General features: G+C 48.0%; 1 protein-coding gene across 4 annotated transcripts; it reads left to right on the top strand.

Annotated features, from left to right (window-relative positions):
- Nucleotides 1-17: 17 nt before the first annotated feature.
- Nucleotides 18-23,967, top strand: LOC115558028 (histone acetyltransferase KAT7). 4 transcript variants are annotated; one of them, XM_030376040.1, is made up of 16 exons: nucleotides 18-223; nucleotides 1,495-1,630; nucleotides 2,567-2,815; nucleotides 3,680-3,973; nucleotides 6,340-6,422; nucleotides 8,175-8,261; nucleotides 8,633-8,743; nucleotides 9,003-9,101; nucleotides 11,388-11,498; nucleotides 13,409-13,603; nucleotides 15,288-15,377; nucleotides 16,981-17,121; nucleotides 17,319-17,412; nucleotides 18,875-19,021; nucleotides 19,873-19,979; nucleotides 20,537-23,967. In XM_030376040.1, exons 1-16 carry the CDS (start codon nucleotides 209-211, stop codon nucleotides 20,633-20,635), a joined length of 2,058 nt encoding a protein of 685 aa, XP_030231900.1. In that variant the 5' UTR covers nucleotides 18-208; the 3' UTR covers nucleotides 20,636-23,967. The 4 variants fall into 4 exon arrangements, with proteins under 4 accessions (XP_030231900.1, XP_030231899.1, XP_030231898.1 ...); XM_030376039.1 differs by having other exon boundaries at nucleotides 8,172-8,261; XM_030376038.1 differs by lacking the exon at nucleotides 18-223 and adding an exon at nucleotides 1,044-1,345.
- The last annotated feature ends 1,311 nt before the right edge of the window (nucleotides 23,968-25,278 follow it).

Raw genomic sequence — 25,278 nt, 5'->3', positions numbered from 1 at the left:
CGCTTTTCCTCGCCGTACACACACAACCTCCGCGCATGCGCTCCGTACCGAAACCAAGTGCGGAGAATGTGTTGCTCTTGTCCCAACACGGGTTAGATAATGTTTTAAGTCCTATGGTCAGCGCGGTTATTATCCATTGCTTGGGGGTAAAGTGACGTGCGTCGGATTTAAAGGATCTTCCCGAACGCGTGACACCCCGTTGTTAAAGATGCCCCGGAGAAAGGTAAGTCAAAGGATTGTGTGAGGCTACATATAAAACACAAACTGTGCAGACCCAGGAACACAACGTCAGCGGCGATCAATGCTCAGATAGGAGGGCGCAGAGGAAGGAAACGTGCACATATTTAGGCCACCATTAGAGCAGGATACCACATTGCAATAGATTGAATTACATTGCTAGTGTTGGATCCCTGGACCAGACACTACAGGACTAAAGTGCGTTTGGTTAGCCTCTCCTAACCAGAAGCGAACCCAACGGATCGCTAGGCGTTAGAGTTTTATCGTGGCCGTATCGAACCCCGCTCCAGACAGCAGCCATTGACTTATTATCGTACGAAGTGAGTCAGCAAACGATAACGTTGCTTCGTGTGTCTGGACACGATGCACACGTCTGAAGCAGCAGCACCATGAGTGGGACGTCGGCCAACTCGTTTTATTTATTGGATGAACTCGGTAGAGATCTCAGATATATCCAATAAATGCGTGCGTGCATCACACTGAGGCCCGTTGCATGCCGCGTTAAAACGAAATAAACCCGTTGTTGTTGTTGTTTTTTGTCGAGAAGCACAAGTCCCAAAACATCCCTCTGATTGGACAGCGCGGAAATTAGCTGTGAGCCAATTGGCTTTACGTTCTTAACCGCGCCCTCTCTGTTGTGATTGGGCGTGGTTAAATTAGGAGCCTGTCTCTAATGTCGTTTACGAGTGAAATGATTTTTGTTGATGGGTTTTCCAATATAAGTGGTGTTATTGATCGTTTAAGACGGTTACTACTTGGTCCTGTGAAAAGTAAGAACCTAGTCTTTCTCATTAACGGGATCCCGGATATTCTAGGTCATATGGTTGGATGGGTGTGAACCGGGCTGTGCCCCTCCGGTCGGCCCAGCCCCCAACGCAACCCCACTTCTGCGTTTGGGACTCGGACTCACCCATGGCCCTTGAGCTTTGTACGCAGCCTTCATATAATCAAACTTGTTTTTAAGAAAGAATTGGCAGAAGAATTTGCATATTTAACTAGGGCAAGTGTCTGATGCTTAGGCTACATTGTTTGTGCACAGTAAGCCTTTACATGGGGGCAATAGGAATGCTCCTCTCCCAGAATGGGATCCCTACTGAATTATCCGTCGGTAAATATTGATTCAAACTACTTTCACCACATGTGGTAAAAAATATTTCTTTCTGTTTGCCAAAAAAGCTTCACCATATTTCGTAGCCCTCGAGGCCTCCTTGTTGTAACCGCCTCATCCTAAACTGTTCAAACCGGTTTGATCGCCAGCGGGTGGCCGGGAGTAGCTCCGACGGGACAGAGGACTCGGACGAGCCGGCGGAGAGTCCCGAGAAGGACCCGGCGGGCCGGCGGAGGGACACGCGACTCACCCGGTCGTCGCTGAGGCTCAGTCAAAGCTCACAAGGTACCGTCGAGTCGACAACACTCGCGTCACGCGCGCGCTCAGCGTAGCGCTCCGCTCTGATCTTCTACCTCTTGGATCCCTCCTTAATCTGAACCCGTGTGTCGTGGCTCAGCTCCCACGGGAATCGACCCCAGCTCGGGGTTTGAAGCTCAAAGCGCATTGCTTAATGGTTACAAGTACAAAAACAATGACCTTTAATGAAACGGTCCACTGACAAACGAGTTAAAGGGATGTGCCTATTTGTTGTCGTCGGTGATGCCTCAGGCAGTGGGTGTTGGAGGAGGGGGGGTTTGAGCCCCTCTATTGTATAGAGTCAGCCATAAAGCCTGAATGGACTCAGACAGACGCCCCCTGGCCCCCTCTCATATGACCTCTTTAGGCTCGGCCTGTCACACAGGATTTACAGCAGGGGAGAGGGTAACACTGACGGTTTCTCCTCGCTGTGGTTGCCTGTGTGGAGGCCATTTAAGGCTCATTTCCCTGCGATTCTGTTTTAAATTTAGCGAGAAAACGGGTATAGTCACAAATTAGTTACGACAGCCCATAATGATCCTGGGCTGTCCTGCATGGGAATTGAATCTCTCGTCTACGGAGGTCAGGCAGAAGTATGTATGTGTATGTGTATGTGTATGTGTATGCTATGCTAGGTCTTATGTGCTGTTGCTGTCGCTTGTAGGCCTAGTCATTGCCAAGTCAAGATGTGGCCTTTAATCTGGGCTTTATCTTGGAAAGCAAATGCTTGTGTCTTTGTTAACTTGTCGATATGTATTTGTGAGTTTACATTATAGATTTAGTACCCTGACTTGATCCTTTGCCCTTCTCAAATCGTCCTTTTTCTCTCTTTAATGTCATTGAATCAGTGCAGTGCTTAAGCTCTCAGAGTTTTTATATAATCCATCCATGTGTCTACTCTATTCTGTATTTATTTTATTCTAGGCAACTCCAGCCCAGTACGGAGCAGCCCCTGTAAAACACTAGGATCAGAGGAGGCCGTTAATTTGGCAGCAGCAGCGGCAGCCGCAGCAGCAGCAGCAGCGGCAGCAGCAGCGGCAGCAACTGCAGCAGATTTGGTCTTCACTTCTGGACGCAGAGTCACACGCAGCCAGCAGGGGGCGACAAACGCCACGGCTAAAAAATACCCGCTACGCCAAGGCAGGTCCTCCGGCTCTGACACCGAACTCAATGGTAAAAGCGATAAACAAAAATGGTCCCCCGAATAAGCTTAGCGACTCGCTTTTCCCCTTTAAATCGAATGTTTTTTTTCAGGACGGTTAGTATAACATTCTAAGAGTTCTTTGAAAATGTCTTTATCCACATTGTCAATGCACAGATTTTATTTGTTGACCAATTAATAGACAAAGCTCTGTACATAGTTACTCCCCCCCCCCCCCCCTTCTCTTTAGTAAAACGACACCCTTGCTGTTTAGATGTTGTTTGCCGGTCTTATGGTATAGCATGTTGATTACTTGGGGAGTGCGTCGAGAGGTGCGTTCAGCGCAGCCTAAAGCAGCAGGGAGTGTTCCAGGCCCTGGTAATCTAGTGGCTATATATATTACACCTCCTGCCGGGGTTCTGAATGATCGTTCCAATTAAATTAGATTCTCCACAACGGGGGGGTGTAATTGGCTTTTCTCTGCCTGCAGTCAATTTCTGTCCACTACGTGTAATTATTTAACTAAATAGCGGGCGGGGTTGGGGACATTAGCAATGCTCCTCATCATAATCAAGTAAAAGACACATTTAGGGGAGTAATTGTTACATACATACTACCGGTGTGTAGAGTTTGGACTGTGAAGTCGTTTAAGACGTTGACAGTCATAGCAGCCATTCCCGGGTCGCTGCGTTCCTTCCCTGAACGCAGCGACCCGGGTTAGAATCCTGCCCGTAGTAGCATGTCCTGCACTCTTTCTCCCAGACCTTCCTCTCTAGCTTACTCTATAATAAAGCATTTAAATGCAAAAATCGGTCTTAAAAAATGTAATCAAATCGGTCGATGCGAAAATATTCCAACGCACCGCCTAACGTGAATCCCGCATCCTGATTGGTCAGATTTAAAGGCCTGCGACACCCCGCCGCGAACCCCCACCGGCAACGGCCCCTACTCGGAGTCGGACCCCGAGGTCTCCGGCCCCGGCGACGGCCCGGTCTCCGGCGGCAAGGAGGGCGGCGCGCCCCCCCCGCCCGCCGCGGTGGTCTCCCAGGAGGAGGACGAGCGGTTGGCCAAGGAGCTGTCGCTGAAGGAGGCCGCCGCCCACGACCTCTCCCACCGGCCCAAGCGCCGGCGCTTCCACGAGAGCTACAACTTCAACATGAAGTGCCCGACGCCGGGCTGCAACTCGCTAGGTGAGGCCCACGGCCGCCGGGGGGGGGGGGGGGGGGGGGGCTGCTCGATTATGGAAGAAATCATAATCACGGTTATTTTGGTCAACATTAAAATCTTGATTATTCAAACGATTATTTTTGAGTTTGAGAACATGTATTTATTCAGCATGTCTCTCCTAAAAAACACGTTTTAACTGAGAACTTTGAAATTTCGCCCTATAAAATTACACAAATTGGTCAAAAATAAATTGTTACATTAAATAATGTAAAGATTAGTATCCAGCTGTTTTGCCCTTTCTATAAAACATTTAATAAAAACTAAAAATGAACATTAAATTATATTAGTTTTGTGATCGTTTAACGCTAAAATCGAAATCGCCACCAAATTCGATTAATCGCCCTAATTGGTAATGTGTGTTCTGAATGAACGCAAGCAAAAATTACTTTTGTTTTTCTTATTTTACAGTTCATATTTAATTCGGGGTTCTATGAGATCTGTCTGAACCAAATTATATTTGATAATATTTTTTTCCTGACAAATTCGCAGACAAAGAAAACGAGATTGTCAAAAGTTGTATAAATTGCCCTACTTGTAGAACTTGTAAAACGAGTAAGGGATGCTAAGGATTGGATCAGATTCACCCATAAGTGGAGCTATAGTCAGATGGCTGTCATAGATGGCTAAAAAGAGGAGATTCCAGAGAATACCTTCACCTACAAATTTCATTCAATCAAAACACAAAGTGATTGGTTTGAAGTTTATCTAAAGCGCGGCCTTTCGGCAATGCTGCCTGTTGTTTAAATTGAATTGACCGATATATCGGTTGGCCGATTGTATCACAGATATATCGATATCAGTGTAAAGGGGGCCAATATAACTTTACATTTAATTAATTGGGCTGGGCGATATACACGCTGATAAGGCATTAGCTCCAAATTCCCAAATTCCACAGCATTAGCTCAAAATTATTTTTCAATTCAGGTACTGGCCTTTTAAGATGGGCGTGAAACACGCCTGCTAGACATCCACTTTCAATGAGAGACGTGCGGCTCGCAACAGAAGACCTTTGTTGCCGGGTGGCATCTAGCAATTACAGGAGCCGATCCCCTGACTCCAAATCGTTGTGCACAAGACGCGGCGTCATTACGTTCAGTCACTGAGGCGATCAATGCTAGTCATGCATCTAACACAATTCCTCTTTTAAATTGTCCCCACTCCCAATTAAGGTAGGCTGCACTTAACCCTAAACATATAGCCAGTGTCATGGATCTAAGTGATAGGATCATAACCGGCATGTATCTCACTGACAGTGGGCTCCGCTCTGCATATAAGAGGTGTCCTACACCTTTATCCACCCGTTGCTATTAAAACAATTGAAGTATCTATAACCTCATAGGATGCTGCCCGCAAATTCTTTCTGCTTTATGTGTAACAAACTTATGGCTCCGACGCTTTTAATGGAAGTTGGGCGAGAGTGATTTCAAAAAAGAATAAGCGGCCTAACCCGAAGACTACGTAGCCAAACAATGGCAGCCAAAGTACAAACATGTCATAGCTTAATGTAAAGCAAAACTTTAGCTTCATCTCCGGGCTGAGCTTGTGATGAACGACATTAAACTGCTTACTTAATATTTATCCGTTAAAATGGAAATGTAATTTAACATTGCAGGATTCTCTGGTTTTGAACAATTTAAAGCAGGTTTAAATTGTTTCAGATGTGAGATTTGAACGGGATGCAGTTCAAGGTTTGATTCACAATAATACAATAGTGTTTGCCTCAGCAAGTAAAAAAGCCCATCTTCAAGAATCATGAAGGTGGGTGAGTAGGCATTGGGCAATCATCATTAATAGCTGAACAACAAAAGAATTATGACCAAGAGAGGGAATGAGACTTAGGGAAAGTTAATGCAGATTTGCATGCTCTTATGCATAAGTCAGATATTTTGGTTTACAGAGACTATACTGTGAAACAATCCAAGTTTTGTCTTGTCAAGGAAAATCCACAGTGTAGACTATAAAGCAGACATCGTCTCCATTAAAAACAGAGAGTGTGACATTGGGAGATCCCCAGGTTTGGGTCGTTCCTGAGCTGTACCAAATGCTTGTGGGGTGATTTCAATCCAGTCTAGTAGAAGTGATCCAACAAGCCTCCATGGAGGGAAGTTTAAATAGAGACATAAACACTGCTATTTTTAATTGTATAGAATGGTTTTCTACTTTTATACACACACAACGTTTCAGAGCAGCAAATTAAATGTGGGAAATGCATTATTGGGGAAGAACCTCATTTTAGATTCCAGTCACTAACTAATCTTCTGTCCCTCCTCCCACGAAACCCTTTCCTCCATTCATGTGCCATCTTGTCCCGTCTCTCGCCGTCCTATAGGCCATCTGACGGGGAGACACGAGAGACATTTCTCCATATCCGGCTGTCCCCTCTACCACAACCTCTCCTCCGATGAGTGCAAGGTACCAACTCCCAAACCTCCCCCACAATATTCAGGTTAAATATATTGGAAGGAGAGGGACCGACTTGTAGCACACAACCTAGTACGTGGGAGACTTGTAAAGTGCAAGGGGTGTAGGACGTGGAGTCTTTGGGGGGAGGGGGGGAGGTGGGATGATATCCCGCTGCTTCGGGTTTTCCTCTGTAGGCGCGCTGAGAGGAGGCGCGGGCGAATCCGCTGTATCAGTGACACGCGGGTTGATCCAATAAGTGGAAGTGTACCCGCGCACCATTGGCATGTATGCGCGCTTGTCTCTGTGTGCGTGTGTGAACGAGAGTGGCAGGGAGGAAGAGTGCAATGCAGAGATGAACGAACCGAACGGTATTTATGTTTCAAAATCGCCCAAAAATCGGAAACAATTAAACATTATCAATTTGTGGCGATCGGTGTGTGCGCCACACATTGGTCTATGGAGGGGAAACACTGTGAACTGTGTTTTGATACGTGATGCTACATGGTGTTTCCCATTGGTACTTGATGCTACATGGTGTTTATCATCGGTACGTGATGCTACATGGTGTTTCCCATCGGTACGTGATGCTACATGGTGTTTCCCATCGGTACGTGATGCTACATGGTGTTTCCCATCGGTACGTGATGCTACATGGTGTTTCCCATTGGTACGTGATGCTACATGGTGTTTCCCATCGGTACGTGAAGCTACATGGTGTTTATCATCGGTACGTGATGCTACATGGTGTTTCCCATCGGTACGTGATGCTACATGGTGTTTCCCATCGGTACGTGATGCTACATGGTGTTTCCCATCGGTACGTGATGCTACATGGTGTTTATCATTGGTACGTGATGCTACATGGTGTTTCCCATCGGTACGTGATGCTACATGGTGTTTCCCATCGGTACGTGATGCTACATGGTGTTTCCCATTGGTACTTGATGCTACATGGTGTTATCATCGGTACGTGATGCTACATGGTGTTTATCATCGGTACGTGATGCTACATGGTGTTTCCCATCGGTACGTGATGCTACATGGTGTTTCCCATCGGTACGTGATGCTACATGGTGTTTATCATCGGTACGTGATGCTACATGGTGTTTATCATCGGTACGTGATGCTACATGGTGTTTCCCATCGGTACGTGATGCTACATGGTGTTTATCATCGGTACGTGATGCTACTTGGTGTTTATCATCGGTACGTGATGCTACATGGTGTTTATCATCGGTACGTGATGCTACATGGTGTTTATCATCGGTACGTGATGCTACTTGGTGTTTATCATCGGTACGTGATGCTACATGGTGTTTTCATTGATACGTGATGCTACATGGTGTTTATCATCGGTACGTGATGCTACATGGTGTTTCCCATCGGTACGTGATGCTACATGGTGTTTCCCATCGGTACGTGATGCTACATAGTGTTTCCCATCGGTACGTGATGCTACATAGTGTTTCCCATCGGTACGTGATGCTACATGGTGTTTATCATCGGTACGTGATGCTACATGGTGTTTATCATTGGTACGTGATGCTACTTGGTGTTTATCATCGGTACGTGATGCTACATGGTGTTTTCATTGATACGTGATGCTACATGGTGTTTATCATCGGTACGTGATGCTACATAGTGTTTCCCATCGGTACGTGATGCTACATGGTGTTTCCCATCGGTACGTGATGCTACATGGTGTTTCCCATTGGTACTTGATGCTACATGGTGTTTCCCATCGGTACGTGATGCTAGCAGGGCAAGGTGACGTCGCGCGACAAGCAGGTGGAGGAGAGGGCCCTGTCCCACCGGCAGGACGAGAACCGACACTCCACACGCAACCAGGTGAGCACGGCACACACTCACTCACTCACTCACACACACACACACTCACTCACACTCACACTCACTCGATCACTCACTCAGTCACTCACTCACTCACACACTCACTCACTCACTCACTCACACTCACACACACTCACTCACACACTCGATCACTCACTCACTCACTCACTCACTCACTCACTCACTCACTCACTCACTCACTCACCCCCTCACCCACTCACTCACTCACTCACTCACTCACTCACTCACCCTCACGTTTACGTGTTTCACGCGATACAAACCCCCACGACTCCTCGACGCTCCTCTGCGTCCCACCCGTGCTCACGTAGTCGCCCACCCGGCTGTGTCCTTGTGCCCCCTCACGCCCGCAGCATGAGCCCGCCACGCCCCAGACGCCCCCTAACGGACGCCTCCCGGCGCCCCGGTCCGCCTCCAGGCTAGGGGCCAGGACCAGCAGGGTCCGCTGCAAGAAGGGTGGCAGGGTAGGGTCACTCGCCGCGGCGACACACCGACACGCACGCCGACACGCACGCCGACGATTCCACCGACGCAGACAGAGCACTGCGGTCGACTGTAATGAAATAGACCGCTCATAGAAGTGTGTGTGTGTGTGTGTGTGTGTGTGTGTGTGTGTGTGTGTGTGTGTGTGTGTGTGTGTGTGTGTGTGTGTGTGTGTGTGTGTGTGTGTGTGTGTGTGTGTGTGTGTGTGTGTGTGTGTGTGTGTGTGTCCGTCCATCCTAGGCCCCCTCAGAACGCCAGCTGCGCTACAAAGAGAAGGTGACGGATCTGAGGAGGAAGAGGAACTACGGCCTCAACAAGGAGCAGAAGGAGAAGCACATGGTGAGTGGTCCCGTTTGGGTTCCCCGTGGTCACATGGTACAGAGGAGGAGGCTTCAGTATCTGGTGGTCGTACCTCAGAAAGGAAAAAGAGCCCTGATGAGGTTTCCTCTCCTTATGCGACGTATAACTCAATACAACACAATCACGGCCTGTAATGCGATACATTTGAATGAATGTAATTCAGCCCCTAACACGATTATGAATCTGTTGCCCTAATTGCATTGCTTCCATGTAAATGGTCATCTTTATTACCTTTTAGGCCTTTGTTAGCTTCTGGCTGGATAATCTTAATAAAATTCACCGTAATAAAAGAGTAATGTAATCATCTCGAAGCATCCAGGGTCATTTGTGCAATCGGTGTACGGTTCTGTGGGATTTTAAGGGTGCTATTTTCTTTTTTCCTCTGTTAGTTTTATGTTTCTTCCGATCGAGTGTTGTATGCCTTCCTTCATCACCCATGCATCTGTGTGGCCTTGTTAAAGTGTGCGGTAGAAACAAACTGCCTGCCTAATTGTTTTTTGCAATGCGCGCTTTGAAATACTTTGGTCAATGCGAGTTGAGCTCTTTTGTATTTCAGCATTGATTTAAACGAAAATCTGCTCAAATGAATGTCAGCCGCGCTGTGGTGCATGCTGGGGCTTTGGGGTGCTCTGCGGTACTAATCGAGGACGTTGTTCATCAGAGCTTTAGGGGCGTCGTGCTGCAGGGACGTGTGGTTGTCAACGTGTTGTAACTGTTGAACCCACAATGGTCCCTTCAGCCCACACAGTAAGGCCCAATCCCATTTCTACCCCTTACCCCTCCCCCTTGTTTTGAAGGGGTAAGGGGAAGGGGTAAGGGGTAGAAATGGGATTGGGCCTAAAGCAGTTGTTCAGCTCAGATCAACCGTAAAATAGGAAACACACAAAATGATAAAATACAGAGAAACACAATTTAGAAATGGCTGTTTGTGTCTTTGGTTGTGTGTGTGTTATTGGTTGTGTGTGTGTCTTTGGTTGTGTTCTTGATTGTGAGTGTGTGTGTGTGTGTGGGTGTTTGGCTGTGTGTGTGTCATTGATTGTGTGTGTTTTTCTTTGTGGGTGTGCTTGTGATATTTGTTGTGGGCGTGTGTTTGGTTGTGTGTGTCTTTGGTTGTGTTTGTGTCTTTGGTTGTGTGTGTGTGTGGTTGTGTGTGTCATTGGTTGTGTGTGTGTGTGTGTGTGTGTGTCATTGGTTGTGTGTGTGTGTGTGTGTGTGTGTGTGTGTGTGTGTGTTTAGTTGTGTGTGTCTTTGGTTGTGTGCGTGTCGTTGTGTGTGTGTCTTTGGTTGTGTGTGTGTCATTGGGTGTGTGCGTGTGTTTAGTTGTGTGTGTCTTATTTGTTGTGTGTGTGTCTTTGGTTGTGTGTTTAGTAGGGCCCGACCGATTCATCGGCCTTCCGATTTAATCGGCCGATTATAGCCTTTTTGAAAATAATCAACATCTTCCAAAAAGACGCAGATTAGAACGTTTTTTTTTTTGGTTTTTTTTAATGTTATTGCGCTTAGTATCCTGCAGATTGCGCTCCTACTCGCCTTGCTAACTAACAACTTTAGCTGGAGTAAAAAAGAGGAGATTGAATTTTACCGTACAACATGAAAGCACGCTCGCTCAGGCAGCTGCGCGCTCATCTCACCAATGTACACAAGACGCGTTGTTTGAGCATGTTGTGCCTGTTTTTCTTTAGGTCCCAGGCCTTGTTAATTTGTTATACTGTAGACTCTAACGGTGAGACCATACTGCTCAGCACGCACGTGTTAGTCACTGCTCACGAGCGCAGCACATTGGGAGTTAGTTATTTATTTTACATTACACTCATTTTTGACTGTAAATGTATTCTAAAACACTCAAAGGTTCTGCATTCAATTCACATATTCGTCAAAAGTGTTTAAAGTATATTTAAGGTATCAAAAACTACGTTTTATAGGCTTTTTTTGTTTTGTTTTTAATCGGCCGATTGAAGGTGTGCGTGTCTTTGTGTGTGTGTGTGTGTGTGTGTGTGTGTGTGTGTTTAGTTGTGTGTGTCATTGATGGTGTGTGTGTGTGTGTGTGTGTGTGTCTTTGTGTGTGTGTCTTTGTGTGTGTGTCTGTGGTGGTGTGTGTGTCTTTGTGTGTGTGTGTGTTTAGTTGTGTGTGTCATTGATGGTGTGCGTGTCTGTCTGTGTCTGTGTGTGTGTGTGTGTGTGTGTGTGTGTGTGTGTGTGTGTGTGTGTGTGTGTGTTAAGTTGTGTGTGTCTGCGGTTGTGTTCTCACCGTGCCCTCCTCTTCAGGACCCCCGACAGAGCCACGGGGCGGGTCGTGAGCCCCTCCTAGAGAACATCACCAGTGACTACGACCTGGAGCTGTTCAGGAAGGCCCAGGCACGGGCCTCCACCAACCTGGTACCACAGACCCCCCCCACCCCCCTGGTCGCCGTCGCCGTGCCACCCCGCTCTCCCATCTTTGATCCAACCCTTGTCCCCCCCCCTTAAAGGGGACATATTATACCAGCAGTGAACGTGATTAGCGGCAGATTTTCGAAACGGCTTGTAAGCTAATCACGTTCACTGGTGGTAAAATATGTCCCCTTTAAGGCCGTTTTCACATCTAGCGTTTTTTTAAATCTGCCAGCGCTTATTTTACATTATATTCCTATGGAGCAGAGCGTTTCTGGAAAAAGTCACAGCCGTTTTTTTAAACGCCGTTTAGGAAGAAAGCAGCCGACGTCAGACGTCTTTTGGGCAACTGACCAATCACAAGCGGAGCATTGGCCCTTCGTCTCACGAAGGAAACTCTCAACTGTCAGAACAAGGAACGCTCTCGCCGCTTTTAGGGCAAAAAAACGCTGCCAGCTTTTCTTTTTGTTGAAAAAACGGTCGGCTCAACTTTTCCCTGTTACAAAAACAAACGCTAGATGTGAACACGGCCTCAGGCTCAGTTATGGCTCCAAGTCGACGCAACGCAATGACCACACAGACGCTTCGACGCAGTCGTGAACCTGTTTTGTTTCTGCGTCGGGTTTCAGTGAGCGGGCCAATCACAGCTCTTGCTGCTGCGTCGCCTAAACGCAAGGTTACAATAGTTGGGAGGCCCCTGAGGTGGACGCAAGGAATTAGAATTACAATTAGGGCACTTAGCGGAAGCTTTTATCCAAAGCGACTTACATCGGTTGATACAGACATTGACACACCGACGGCAGAGTCGACCATGCAAGGCGACAGCCAGCACGTCAGGAGCAGTTAGGGTTAAGTGTCTCGCTCAGGGACACATCAACACTCAGCTAGGAGGAGCTGGGGATCGAACTAGCAACCTTTCGGTTACAAGACAACTGCTCTACCACCTGGGCTAAGCCGACCCCACGCGCAAGGGGTCCGCAAACCCGCTTGTGTTGCGTCGACGTGGAACCATAACTAAGCCTTTACACCGTCTCTCTCTTCGGCTTCCCTTCCCATGTCTCCTACTCCTCCTTCCTTGCCTTCTGTTCTCTTTCCCTCTCGCTGAGTTCCCCGGGTTCAGCTCCCTCCTCCACACCGCTGAACCTTCAGAGGTGTTTTTCTGTAGCCTTGTTGGTTTCCTCTGCCGCTGTGCGTCCCCGTCGCGGATCGCTCCGGGCCGACACCCGATGACATCACGAATGCTGATTGGCCGAGGCAGCTCTCGTCGGGCCCCAGAGTGAAATCATCCTCGACCGCCGAGACGCCGGCGCTGTCCATCTGTCTGGGCTGTTCTCGGTTCACTGCTCCCCCCTGACACGCTCCGTCCCCCCGTCCCCCCCTAACCTGCTGCCACCCCACCCACCCCTCCCCGTCACCCTTCAATCCCCTGCACCTTAACCTGATCTCCCTCTCGCTCTCCCTACCCCTTCCCCCCCTAGCCCAACCCTCCCCTCCCCGTTTCCTCCCCCACCTCCTCCACCATAACCCAACCTCCTCCTCCTCCTTAACCCCTCCTCCTCCTCCCTTCCCCTCCTCCCTCCACCTCCTCCTCCTCCTCCTCCTCCTCCTCCTCCTCCTCCTCCTCCTCCTCCCCCTTCACTCCTCCTCCCCCTTCACCCCTCCTCCTCCTCCTCCTCCTCCTCCTCCTCCTCCTCCTCCTCCTCCTCCTCCCCCTCCCCTACCTCCTCCTCCTCCTCCTTAACTCCTCCTCCTCCTCCTCCTTAACCCCTCCTCCTCCCCATCCTCCTCCTCCTCCCCCTCCCCTACCTCCTCCTCCTCCTCCTTAACCCCTCCTCCTCCCCCTCCTCCTCCTCCTCCCCCTCCCCTACCTCCTCCTCCTCCTTAACCCCTCCTCCTCCTCCTCCCTCCACCTGCAGGAGAAGCTGCGGCTGGCGGGCCACGCGTCGTCGGAGGGCGGCAACATGATCAAGAGCATCGTGTTCGGCCGCTACGAGCTGGACACGTGGTACCACTCGCCCTACCCCGAGGAGTACGCGCGCCTCGGGAAGCTCTACATGTGCGAGTTCTGCCTCAAGTACATGAAGAGCCAGACCATCCTCCGCCGACACATGGTGAGACCCCGGCCCCCCCAAGCCCCTGGCGTCTGACCCCGGCCCCCCCAAGCCCCTGGCGTCTGACCCCGGCCCCCCCAAGCCCCTGGCGTCTGACCCCGGCCCCCCCAAGCCCCTGGCGTCTGACCCCGGCCCCCCCAAGCCCCTGGCGTCTGACCCCGGCCCCCCCAAGCCCCTGGCGTCTGACCCCGGCCCCCCCAAGCCCCTGGCGTCTGACCCCGGCCCCCCCAAGCCCCTGGCGTCTGACCCCGGCCCCCCCAAGCCCCTGGCGTCTGACCCCGGCCCCCCCAAGCCCCTGGCGTCTGACCCCGGCCCCCCCAAGCCCCTGGCGTCTGACCCCGGCCCCCCCAAGCCCCTGGCGTCTGACCCCGGCCCCCCCAAGCCCCTGGCGTCTGACCCCGGCCCCCCCAAGCCCCTGGCGTCTGGCCGCAGCCCCCCCAAGCCCCTGGCGTCTGGCCGCAGCCCCCCCAAGCCCCTGGCGTCTGGCCGCAGCCCCCCGTGACCCAGCCCCCAGCCCCCAGACCTCTGGATGTGATGCTCGGTTGTATTGAGGAGTGGCGGGTGGCATCGCGAAGGGAGGCCCGTAGAGAGCCCTCAGGCCTCTGAACGCTGCGGTAGTTTGTTGTAGCGAGGAGGGGACCGTCACAGAGCCCTCAGACCTCTGAACGCTGCGGTAGTTTGTTGTAGCGAGGAGGGGACCGTCACAGAGCCCTCAGGCCTCTGAACGCCGCGGTAGTTTGTTGTAGCGAGGAGGGGACGGTCGTTTCGAGACGGAGACCGTCACAGAGCCCTCAGACCTCTGAACGCTGCGGTAGTTTGTTGTAGCGAGGAGGGGACGGTCGTTTCGAGACGGAGACCGTCACAGAGCCCTCAGGCCTCTGAACGCCGCGGTAGTTTGTTGTAGCGAGGAGGGGACGGTCGTTTCGAGACGGAGACCGTCACAGAGCCCTCAGGCCTCTGAACGCCGCGGTAGTTTGTTGTAGCGAGGAGGGGACGGTCGTTTCGAGACGGAGACCGTCACAGAGCCCTCAGGCCTCTGAACGCCGCGGTAGTTTGTTGTAGCGAGGAGGGGACGGTCGTTTCGAGACGGAGACCGTCACAGAGCCCTCAGGCCTCTGAACGCCGCGGTAGTTTGTTGTAGCGAGGAGGGGACGGTCGTTTCGAGACGGAGACCGTCACAGAGCCCTCAGGCCTCTGAACGCCGCGGTAGTTTGTTGTAGCGAGGAGGGGACGGTCGTTTCGAGACGGAGACCGTCACAGAGCCCTCAGGCCTCTGAACGCCGCGGTAGTTTGTTGTAGCGAGGAGGGGACCGTCACAGAGCCCTCAGACCTCTGAACGCCGCGGTAGTTTGTTGTAGCGAGGAGGGGAGGGCAGCTTCGCTAGGGAGGCCAGTAAAGAGCCCCAAGGCGTAAGAGCGTCGCCGTAGTTTGTTGTAGTGAAGAGTGGAGTTCAACCATCTAATCAGTTATTCGGGTTGTTTGTGAGGCATTGTGTCTGATGGAAGAATGCAGAAGTGGCTTCCTTATGGTTGTTTTAATTGGACTTTAAAACAGTTAAGGGGTCAAGGCTTAGCTTCAGACACTTGAGTAAGGAGTACCTTTACATGCCCAGCACAATGGGCTCATCATCTAACCCATCAAACCCCCAAGCACTGTGCTCTTCTGCTTCCTTTGTCTCCTCAAGGCAAAGTGTGTTTGGAAGCATCCTCCAGGCGATGAGATCTACAGGAAGACAAACATCTCCGTCTTCGAGGTGGATGGCAAAAAGAATAAGGTGAGGCTTGGCTTGGTCTTCATCAAAACATTGTCCATTTCTAAAAACATGGTAAACTCCCTCCATATAAACGATACACAGTCAACTACCACCATAACAATGAAATACAGTAAACTACTACCATAACAACAAAACATGTTAACTGTAAACTAGAACCATAACAAGCAAACATCAGGTAAACTACTACCATTACAACCAAAACTGGTCATCTAGCACCATAAAACCGAGACACGGTAAACTACCTTCATATCCTCCAAACATGGTAAACTAAACCATAACAACAAGACACGGTAAACTACCACCACCACAACCAAACAAGGTCAACTACCACCATCGCAACCAACAATGGTGAACTACCTCCAACCAAACACAGTAAACGATCGCCGTAACAAGCAAACACCATGTCAACTACCACCATTACAAGCAAACATGGAAAACAACCGCAGAAAAAATGCTACCAAAGTGGCACTGAATTCAGAAGGGGAAACCACAAGGTCCCAGCACATCTAGAGGACCTTTCTTCCTGGCTGTAAGCTCTCCACCCAGCACACACGCACAAATCATTTTCTTATTTCCTACCACATTGTTGCAGTCGTTACCCTTTCCAATTCCCCAACCAGGGCCATTCCATTCTTTGCTGTTTGAACACCTTAATTCTTTAAATGCCTCGAGCTGTCACTATTGTGGCTATAAATGAGATTAAACCCACCTGTTTCCGCTTGGAGGAATGCTTTCTACCTTCTTGCCATGTGTTACAAAAGCACAGAATTCATCCACACAGAGGTCTTCGTTTTGCCCCTGCTGTTGAAGCCAGATAATAGAAGAGGCTCCACAAGGTGTTTGAGTTATATCCCCTTAGGGGAGCATCCCCTAGTAGTAAAACATAGGAAAGGGCTTATTTCCTTCCTTCCAAATTCATGATAAATTATTGAGTTATTAAACCTTGAATCGGTAAACACAGAGAAAGTGCAGCTGACAAATAACCTTGTTGTGACTGTTTTAGCTCTGTAATGATTCAGATATTATCGTGCACTTCCCACGAAAGCGGGCCACCAATACCAACAAACGCCACCCCTATTTCCCATCGATTAAATTTAAAATGTTGGTTAAGCAAGGATTATGTTGGTAACGGTGGGAATTGATTTCTGTGCTATCTAGAAAATAAAGTCTCACACTGGCTGTGGATCTAAACACTGGCTGTGGATGTTTGCTTCACGTTCAGTAATGCGTGATCTCTGAAGCAGGGAACGCATGGGACCATCGGAGATCCAAGTCTATCAGCGTTAACTGAAAACCGAAAGGCTGAATGGATGGTGTTAAAGAGAGGCGACTACTGGACCCCGTGTGGATCTGACCGCTGGGTCTGCCTTTCGGTCGACGCTTAAGAGCAATCTAGTGCTGCATTTTTGCGCTTAAAGGAAAATCTCCCTGTGAAAGGGAATTGGGTCAAACAAGTTCATACAGAATGACAAATCGGCCAACCGACCAGAACTTAACCACCCTGTTTAATGCTGATTTACTGGGGTTCCCCCTACCTCAACGAGAGGGGTTACCAAGGAGCGCTGTTTAAATGTATCTTCATCGCCACATCATTGTTCTCCAGATCTACTGTCAGAACCTGTGTCTGCTGGCCAAGCTGTTCCTGGACCACAAGACGCTGTACTACGACGTGGAGCCCTTCCTCTTCTACGTCATGACCGAGGCCGACAACACGGGCTGCCACCTGGTGGGCTACTTCTCCAAGGTACAGCCTCGTGTGTGTGTGTGTGTGTGTGTGTGTGTGTGTGTGTGTGTGTGTGTGTGTGTGTGTGTGTGTGTGTGTGTGTGTGTGTGTGTGTGTGTGTGTGTGTGTGTGTGTGTGTGTGCGCGGCTCCCTACGTCTGTGTGGTTGCTCCGTCGGACCCGTCTGTTTGTGATTGGTCGTGATGTGTTTGTGTGCAGGAGAAGAACTCCTTCCTGAACTACAACGTGTCCTGCATCCTAACCATGCCCCAGTACATGAGGCAGGGCTACGGCAAGATGCTCATCGACTTCAGTGAGTCCCCTGTGTGTGTGTGTGTGTGTGTGTGTGTGTGTGTGTGTGTGTGTGTGTGTGTGTGCGAGCATGTGACATTCATCCCAATATATATTATAACCAGGGCTGTCAAGCGATTAAAAATAATTATCTGATTAATTACAGGCTCTGTGATTAATTAATCTAAATTATACCACGGCGGGGGGAATGCTCGATTCTGATTGGCTGCAGGGTGTGCATTACCTCCTGATATACGGACACCTGCCGAGTAGTTCCAGTCAAATTGTCTCTTCACCGCTCTCAATTAATGCGCTAGCTGGCGCATCGTATCAGCCTGTCTCAAAAATGAGTAACCATAGCAACGGGAACGCAGTCAAAGCCGACGGACTAGAATACCTCCCGTTGCCAAGTCGTAGCTAAGGTCCGTCCTAATTGCTGGAGTAGTGAACAACGATCCGTTGCATAAGTACCTTACGGGAGGGTAATGGTTGTTCCAGGAATTAGTCAAACCCTCAGGCGTTACCAGGGAAACACAGTTATGGCTTGTGCAAAAACTATATATTTGGATTGTAAAACGCATGAAAATATAAATGAATGGTCTGAATTTATTTTCTTTGGCAAGTGACCGTGGTATAAGCGGGATGATGCCCTTCGAGGTGTCCATTATCAGGAATTAATCGGCTTCGCGGAGGCAACTGTACTCCGCTACTAGTCGGACGGTTCACGCCTCCGCGTCGTCCATTAACTCCTGATAATGGACGCCTTTTCAGGCGTTATCCCTTACTTAATCGCATACTTACATTTTTCCGAGAAAGTATTTCAGAATAATTTAATTCAAGTAAACTATGGCAGACGAGTGATGCAATGAATAATAGACATAATAGACTGTAAAGTTCGAGGTCTCTTTTATTTTAAACATGTCTTTCATCAACATACGGTGCATATTAAGAGCAAATTAATAACATTTCCATCTCGCTCGCTTGAACGCCTGGTCGAGTGTCTTGACGAGGCTGGCTGCTAGCGCCAGCTTCAGGGGCTGTGGCAGCTCGTACTGCGAGCTTGCTACCAAACGTTTTGCGTGATATTTAAGGGTTAATGAACTCCGGTAATTCCTTACTACAGAGATTGCAGATAACGGTGTTCCTATCTACAGTTCCGTCTGGTAGTTGTTTAAACTTGAACTTTCCGCGCACGGGGCCGAGCAGCGTCTTCTCATCTGCCTCCATTTTGTTTCAACGCAAATGATGCAACGGGTCAAAGGGCACTATAGAAGCACGATTAATCTGCGTTATTTTTTTCTGTGATTAATTAATCGAAATCCACGTGTTAATTTGACTGCCCTGATTATAACATGGTCGATCCCCCATGTGATAGCGTTTGTAACCCGGGCAGTGCGTGTCGTGGTGGTAGTGCGGTTCAGGTCATGGTGTGTACATGGTGTAAACACCATGTACACCATCCCAACGGTGTGCTCCCCCTCCAGGCTACCTGCTGTCCAAGGTGGAGGAGAAAGTGGGCTCCCCCGAGAGACCCCTGTCCGACCTGGGCCTCATCAGCTACCGCAGCTACTGGAAGGAGGTGCTGCTACGCTACCTCCACCACTTCCAGGGCAAAGAGATCTCCATCAAAGGTCAGGGCCCGCCCCCCTGTCGGGAGGAGGGTTAGTCGGGGTCAGGGCCATCCCATAAACTGGGATTCATTCTGCTCTGTCTCACTGCTAAGCCATCCCCCCCCCCCCCCCCCCCTTACTCACTTATTGTCTGTTGTACGAGTTCTGCTCTGTGCGGGAGAATTGTCGCTCCGAGAATTGACGCACTTCCTTACAAGACCGGTAACCATAGCAACACCGGTAAACAAACCCCGCGAAGCCCAATCCCTACGTGAGCTCCCCGCGCTACGGCCATCCGGAGGCGCACAGAGCTTTTGGCCGTGATATTATGATATGTAAAATTATATTATACTATTATATATAGAACGTTATAAGACGCCGAGGATTGGCGCGCTGCCAGCCGCTGTCACCGAGTGTGAGAAGAGAGTTGACGGAGAAGATGGCGGTTGACCTATAGTTTCAAAGTTAATACCGTTTACACTAATACCGATACCGGCAATACGAGCGTATTACTCGGTGTGAAAATGTCCACACCGCGGCAACCCTACTTGGCACTTGGTTCTATGAACATTCTTACTGTACCGACCGCGATATAGATTGTTTCTCCTTCTTTTGACAAATGTATTTGTCAGTAATGTAAGTCCCTTTGACTAAAAGCGTGTGCTGAATGCCCTAAATGTAAATCCCCTCCAGTGTTTTATCCGGATAGATACGGTCCATCAGTTTATAAATGGTTTACGTCGTGCTTCGTCTTCTTGGTTCTGGCGGTTCATGCCGAGCGACGCGGGGCGGTGAAGCCGCTCCCCGTCTGGTCCGGCGTGTCTTCCCGTCGGCCGCTCGCGCTGACGGATGTCAAACGGTGTGCTCCACAGAGATCAGCCAGGAGACGGCCGTGAACCCGGTGGACATCGTCAGCACCCTGCAGTCCCTCCAGATGCTCAAGTACTGGAAGGGGAAACACCTGGTACTGAAAAGACAGGTAACACCACGGAGGCACACGCACACGTACATGCACGCACGCACGAACGCACGCACGCGACACACACAATTCTGTGGTCCACACAGTCCACTGAGGCATATTGTGTCCTGAACGTTTCCAAAAGTCATTTGAGGTCCTCTTTCACTGATCCAAAGGGCCCGGTCGGGTTCCATTTACAGTTAGATCCCCCAGAGGGGGTCCATTCCTCCTTACAGGTCCCACTCTTCAGTTAATATTGATCAATACACATCTCTGGATCAAATGTGACGATCACGGCTGAGACAGGCTGAGTGACCCAAGGCAGCGTCGTGGAATCAACACTACCGACAAGGAGAACTACCGTTCTCCTCTCTTAATATTTAAAATAAGTACCACCTTTCAGTTTGAGTTGCTGTTCTACATGCGACCCCTTTGATTCCTGCCCGTGGGCCTCTGCTGCCGTCCTCCCCTCTCTCTCCCAAACCTTCTTGTCGAGCTCATTCTACAATAAAAAAAGCATAAAACCCGCAAACGAAAAAAACGAAATGAACAGGTTTAAACTGGTTTCCCTCCTTCAGGACCTCATCGACGATTGGAAAGCCAAGGAGACAAAGAGGGGCAACAGCAAGACCATCGACCCCACCGCCTTAAAATGGACGCCGCCCAAAGGGAGCTAGAACCATTTCTATTATTGACACTTCACACCTCCCACACCCCCCCCCTAACCCTCAAGCTTTCCATTCACACGCACAGTCGCACACACACATACCTGAGCATGCACTGACCCACAATCTTCCCCCCACATACACACACACACACACACACTCCACCAACCAAACCATCATCCCCCAGGTCGGCACCGCTCTGTTCCTGATCACAGAGTTCAGCGCCACTCTGAGTTCCTGATGGGTTGGCAGTTGAAGTGGACGTTTACTTCAAGATGTACCGCGCTTTTAAGGCGTTGTCACGGTTACGAGGATTCCCCACGTTGCTTTTGTGTAGACGACGTGTCCCTCGATGTAGTTTGATGTAAAATATGAGTAGTCACTGATAGACCACACGAGGTTGAACTACGAGGTAACACGTTTCAATGTTTAAATCTTAATTATAACTGCTCTGTTCTGTTTTGGCGTTGACAGAACGTCGAACCTCGCCATGGTTAAAAAATGGTTGTATTGTAGTAATTGTCGTAATCACAGGAGAAACAATGTGTTTTTCTCAGTTCTAATTCTATTATTATATATAATATGACATATATAGATATAAATATATATAAATAACTAAGGTGTAATCTCAACAGGACCTACATGCTATGCGAGCGTGTACAAATTGATTTCAATGCTAATGTTCGACAAATCAAATTGTATCGTAAGAAAAGAAGAAAAGAAGTCTGATCACCTGTTCTATGCAGCCTGTATGCTGGAGCTGAACGTTTGCACATTTTTAAAAGTCCAATGCTTCCAGTAACTCAAACTACATGTTTTTATTTGAAAAATCCCCCCCCCCCCCCCCCCCCCCCTCCCCAAAGTAAAGAACAGTAGTTAGTACCCGTTATGTGGCCTCGCCTTTTTTTTTTTTTTGGCGGACTCTGGTTCTGATGCAGGACTAAGAGTAGCATGGGACCAGACACTGCTCCTTCACCACGCCACTGACCCGTCACGGCCAAAATAATTGGGGCGTTGGTCGGCGAAACGGCCGGCTCTCAGACACTCCCCGCTCAACACTGAGCAGCAGGCCCGGCCTGTAATCCAATCTCTCACAGACAGCCCCCCCTGCTCACTCATTCCCCCCGCGCTGCTCGGCCCGGCTCTCTCCATCGGGTTGTCAAAACACTGAGTGCACAACAGCGCACGATGGCACCCAACAACAACACACAGGCCGACACGCACAACAACACACGGGCTGACGCGGGTCGGCTGACTCATGCAGAGCTCTGCTACTGCAGACGTTAGACGGCTGCCTGATTCAACAGGACAGGACTCAACACCTGAACGCACACGCACGCACACACACACACACACACACACACACACACAGTGTTTGTGTAAATGAAGGACCACTGACTTCCATCGTGTTAGCTGTCAGCCAGCGGGCCAAAGGAAAGAACCCAGAACCCGCACTGGGTCTGCTGGGCTCAGACCTCTGACGCCTTCGCCATCCACCTGGTTAGACGACCAATGTCGATTATGGTGATGGTGGCTTTGAGTTAGCCCTTCCATTTTACACTATGTACTCCTTAACGAGGCAAACATAGATAAACAGCCACAAACCAAATTTTTACACGCTCACACACTTCCTGAGATTTTGGCCCACCACCGGAGGAACATGTAATGTTTTGAAGGTGTTGCTACATTTGTGCGTGTGTAAAAACATAAACGTATACAGCCTAGATGATGATACATTTGAAGCTTCACCTCAGTGGATGGTGGTCAACAGCAGAGCATCCCAACTGCTAAGCAGTCATCTCGGATGTCCCAACACCCTCCGCATAGGAACGACCTTTGTATGCTTCATGGTTCTCACGCCTAGTCCCCTTGTGATTGGTCAGTCCTCGGTGGTGCAACAGGAAGTTGAAGCCGCCATTGGCTGGAGGCGCGTGACCTCAATGAGGGGAGAAGCCCGCCTTTTTGTTTTCCTGAATTTATTTTGCCACTTGCACTGTCCATTCCAAGAGCATCTGTTCAGCCTTCGACCCAGCAAGAGAGGGGTTAAAAATGTTTTAACAGGATTTATTTTTAGGAGTTTTAACAGATCTAATGCCTGATGCCATTTAATGCTTTCTTCCTTTTGTGTCATGTGGCAAATTGTTGATTTCATTCTTTGCCTACCTCTGTGATTTGACTACTGTGTGTGTTGCCAGAATTGCCCTGTCATGATTTGTTATCCTTTTAAACTCTGTTTTGGTTCCCTGGGTAATTCTTAATACATATGGGTTTTGCAGATGCAAGAAGTTATTCGCTTTTTATTTGAATTATTTATAGTTTTAAGAGAATGTCATGGTACTGTTCAGAGGGTCTGACACTATTGGATGATGAAGACAGACCTTCGTTATTAAAGATATGTGGGTGGTGGGGCGGGGGGGGCTGAGGTGTTCAAGTCGCGTGTGTATTTCTAAGGATGACTTGTCTCTGCGACGTTGCAATCCAGGGGTGTCATAAAGCAAAGGCCTTTTACATACATAGATTACACTTTAATTTCACTTTAGAGATGTGATCAAACAATGCATGAATGTGTAGTAGAAGAGGAAGATGGAAACAGCCCTTTGTCTGTGTATATATGGCAGGGTTGGCAGGTCGGACCACCAAACCCAGCCCATTAGTCTCCAAACCACACCGTTGTAGAGGTAGCTTGTCAAAACGTTGGCTAGAATTAACTTACGAAAAACCCATTTTCTATGTATTATTTTTTTCAAGTTTGTTTTTTATTATGGCTTTTATTGAGTTATTGCTCTATTTAACGGTCATTGCTTTTATTTTCCATCGGTTGCTGACATGTTGATCGCCGGTTGGAGGTGTGTATGCGGTCTGTATGTGAAGGTATGAGTTGGGGCTTTGCATCTGATTCTGGAGTTGTTTGGGAACTGAGCCCCGACTTTTCAAATTGTGTGTCTTTTATTTGGTAGTTTGCCTTTAGTGTCGAATGATTTGTCCTTCCTTCCTTTCGTCACATTTATGGTTTTTCCTGTAGAGTTTTGGTTTTGTATGTTTTTTGTAAGTACTCTTCTGAGGAAATGTGACCTATACTCTTAATGAATGACTATTACCAATGGTACACTTTATATTCATAATTTGAAATGCCATATATTTCAAATGATTTTGTTATATGTCCATCTTGAGTTATTTTTAGGTTTACCCCAAAACAATGTCAATGAAAAAATTACCAATTTTGCCACATAAAATGTCCCCTGTCGAAATATTGTTTTGGCAATCAAGTGCATTTCAAATGAGATGGTTCTAAAACTGACGCCTACAACTAAATCACTTTTGAGTTATAAAGGGATTTTAAAGTCTTTGTTTGTGTGTTATTTGTAATTGGGTGCGTTTGTCAAACAAAATGTTTTTTTTCGCTCAAAAAGAACGGATGACGTGATTTCATAATTTTGAGCTCTGTGTATGATTGATGATCTCTGTCAACGTATGAATGCTGCAATCTCTGAGGACGTATGAATGCTGAGTCTCTGCATCTGCCGCCTCTGTGCGGTCCTCTTCGCCTTACCTCCTGTTCCTCACTTCATGTTCTGTTTTTCGACGCCTTTGGAAGATATAGAATCTCAGCCGTCCCACAGTCCAGCCCCTAATGAACGGCCCCTCACATCAATAGTGGTGTTCTGAATGTGTATATATATATATATATATGGATATATATGTATATATATGCACATGTATGTGTGTGTGTGTGTACATGTGTGTGTATATATATATATATATATATATGTGTATACTATATATATACATATATATGTGTGTATATGTGTGTGTATATATATATAGATATATATACAGTGTATATATATGTGTGTGTATATATATATATATATGGATATATATATATATGTGTATGTATGTGTATATATATATATATATATATACATATGTGTGTATATATATATACATATGTGTGTATATATATATATATATATATGTGTATATATGTATATATATATATATATATATATATATATATGTGTATATATATATTATACACAGTATATTTGGGGGGGGGCTTGTGTACTTGCCTCCCACTGAACTTCCTCCTCACTTCAGTAAATGTAGAAGAGGTTAAGAGAATGGTAACTGATGCAGCTGGTGTTTTAAAAATGTCTATTTTCTATGGCTATTGCTATAAGTTGGAGTGCGCGTGTGTCTTACCTCTAATTCGTCAAAGCCTTTGAAATTGTAATTAAGTAAATTCAAGTGTTGAAATATTCTTCCAGAATGTTGTATGGTGATGCATACATTTCTTAATTGTTTATGGTAATATGTTAAGGGTTTCTTGTTAAAGGTAAACTTCTCTATTCAAACGATTTGGGGATTGATGTTCCTGTCTTTTTCCTTTGTCCCAGCATTTGATTTGAGGGAAATTGAACTTCTAACAATTGTTATGTTTTTAAAGGGATTTGGTTTTTCTGTTTGTAATTTGGACATCAAACACAGGTCTATTATAAAATGTAATGCCATTTCTGTGGCAGACTCTCAGATTGTCCACTAGGGTCCTCCTAAACCAATCCCTGACAATCGACGTGGACATGTGTGCATCGTAATAGAGGCGCACAGCTTGAACAAAATAATGTTTTATTGAGGAAAACGCGACATTCCCTCTT

The sequence above is a fragment of the Gadus morhua genome, chromosome 2, assembly GCF_902167405.1.
Source record: "Gadus morhua chromosome 2, gadMor3.0, whole genome shotgun sequence".
Taxonomy (NCBI): domain Eukaryota; kingdom Metazoa; phylum Chordata; class Actinopteri; order Gadiformes; family Gadidae; genus Gadus; species Gadus morhua.
Note: the sequence above shows the minus strand (reverse complement) of the source record. Positions and strands in the feature narration are given on the sequence as shown.

What these genes read in the sequence shown, in the direction of transcription:
- LOC115558028 (XM_030376037.1), top strand. Translation starts at nt 1,319, where the DNA reads ATGGGATCCCTACTGAATTATCCGTCG. An exon ending in CACGGGCCTCCACCAACCTG is followed by an intron (nt 11,499 to 13,408) that starts GTACCACAGACC and finishes CTCCACCTGCAG; the next exon opens with GAGAAGCTGCGGCTGGCGGG. An exon ending in TGGATGGCAAAAAGAATAAG is followed by an intron (nt 15,378 to 16,980) that starts GTGAGGCTTGGC and finishes ATTGTTCTCCAG; the next exon opens with ATCTACTGTCAGAACCTGTG.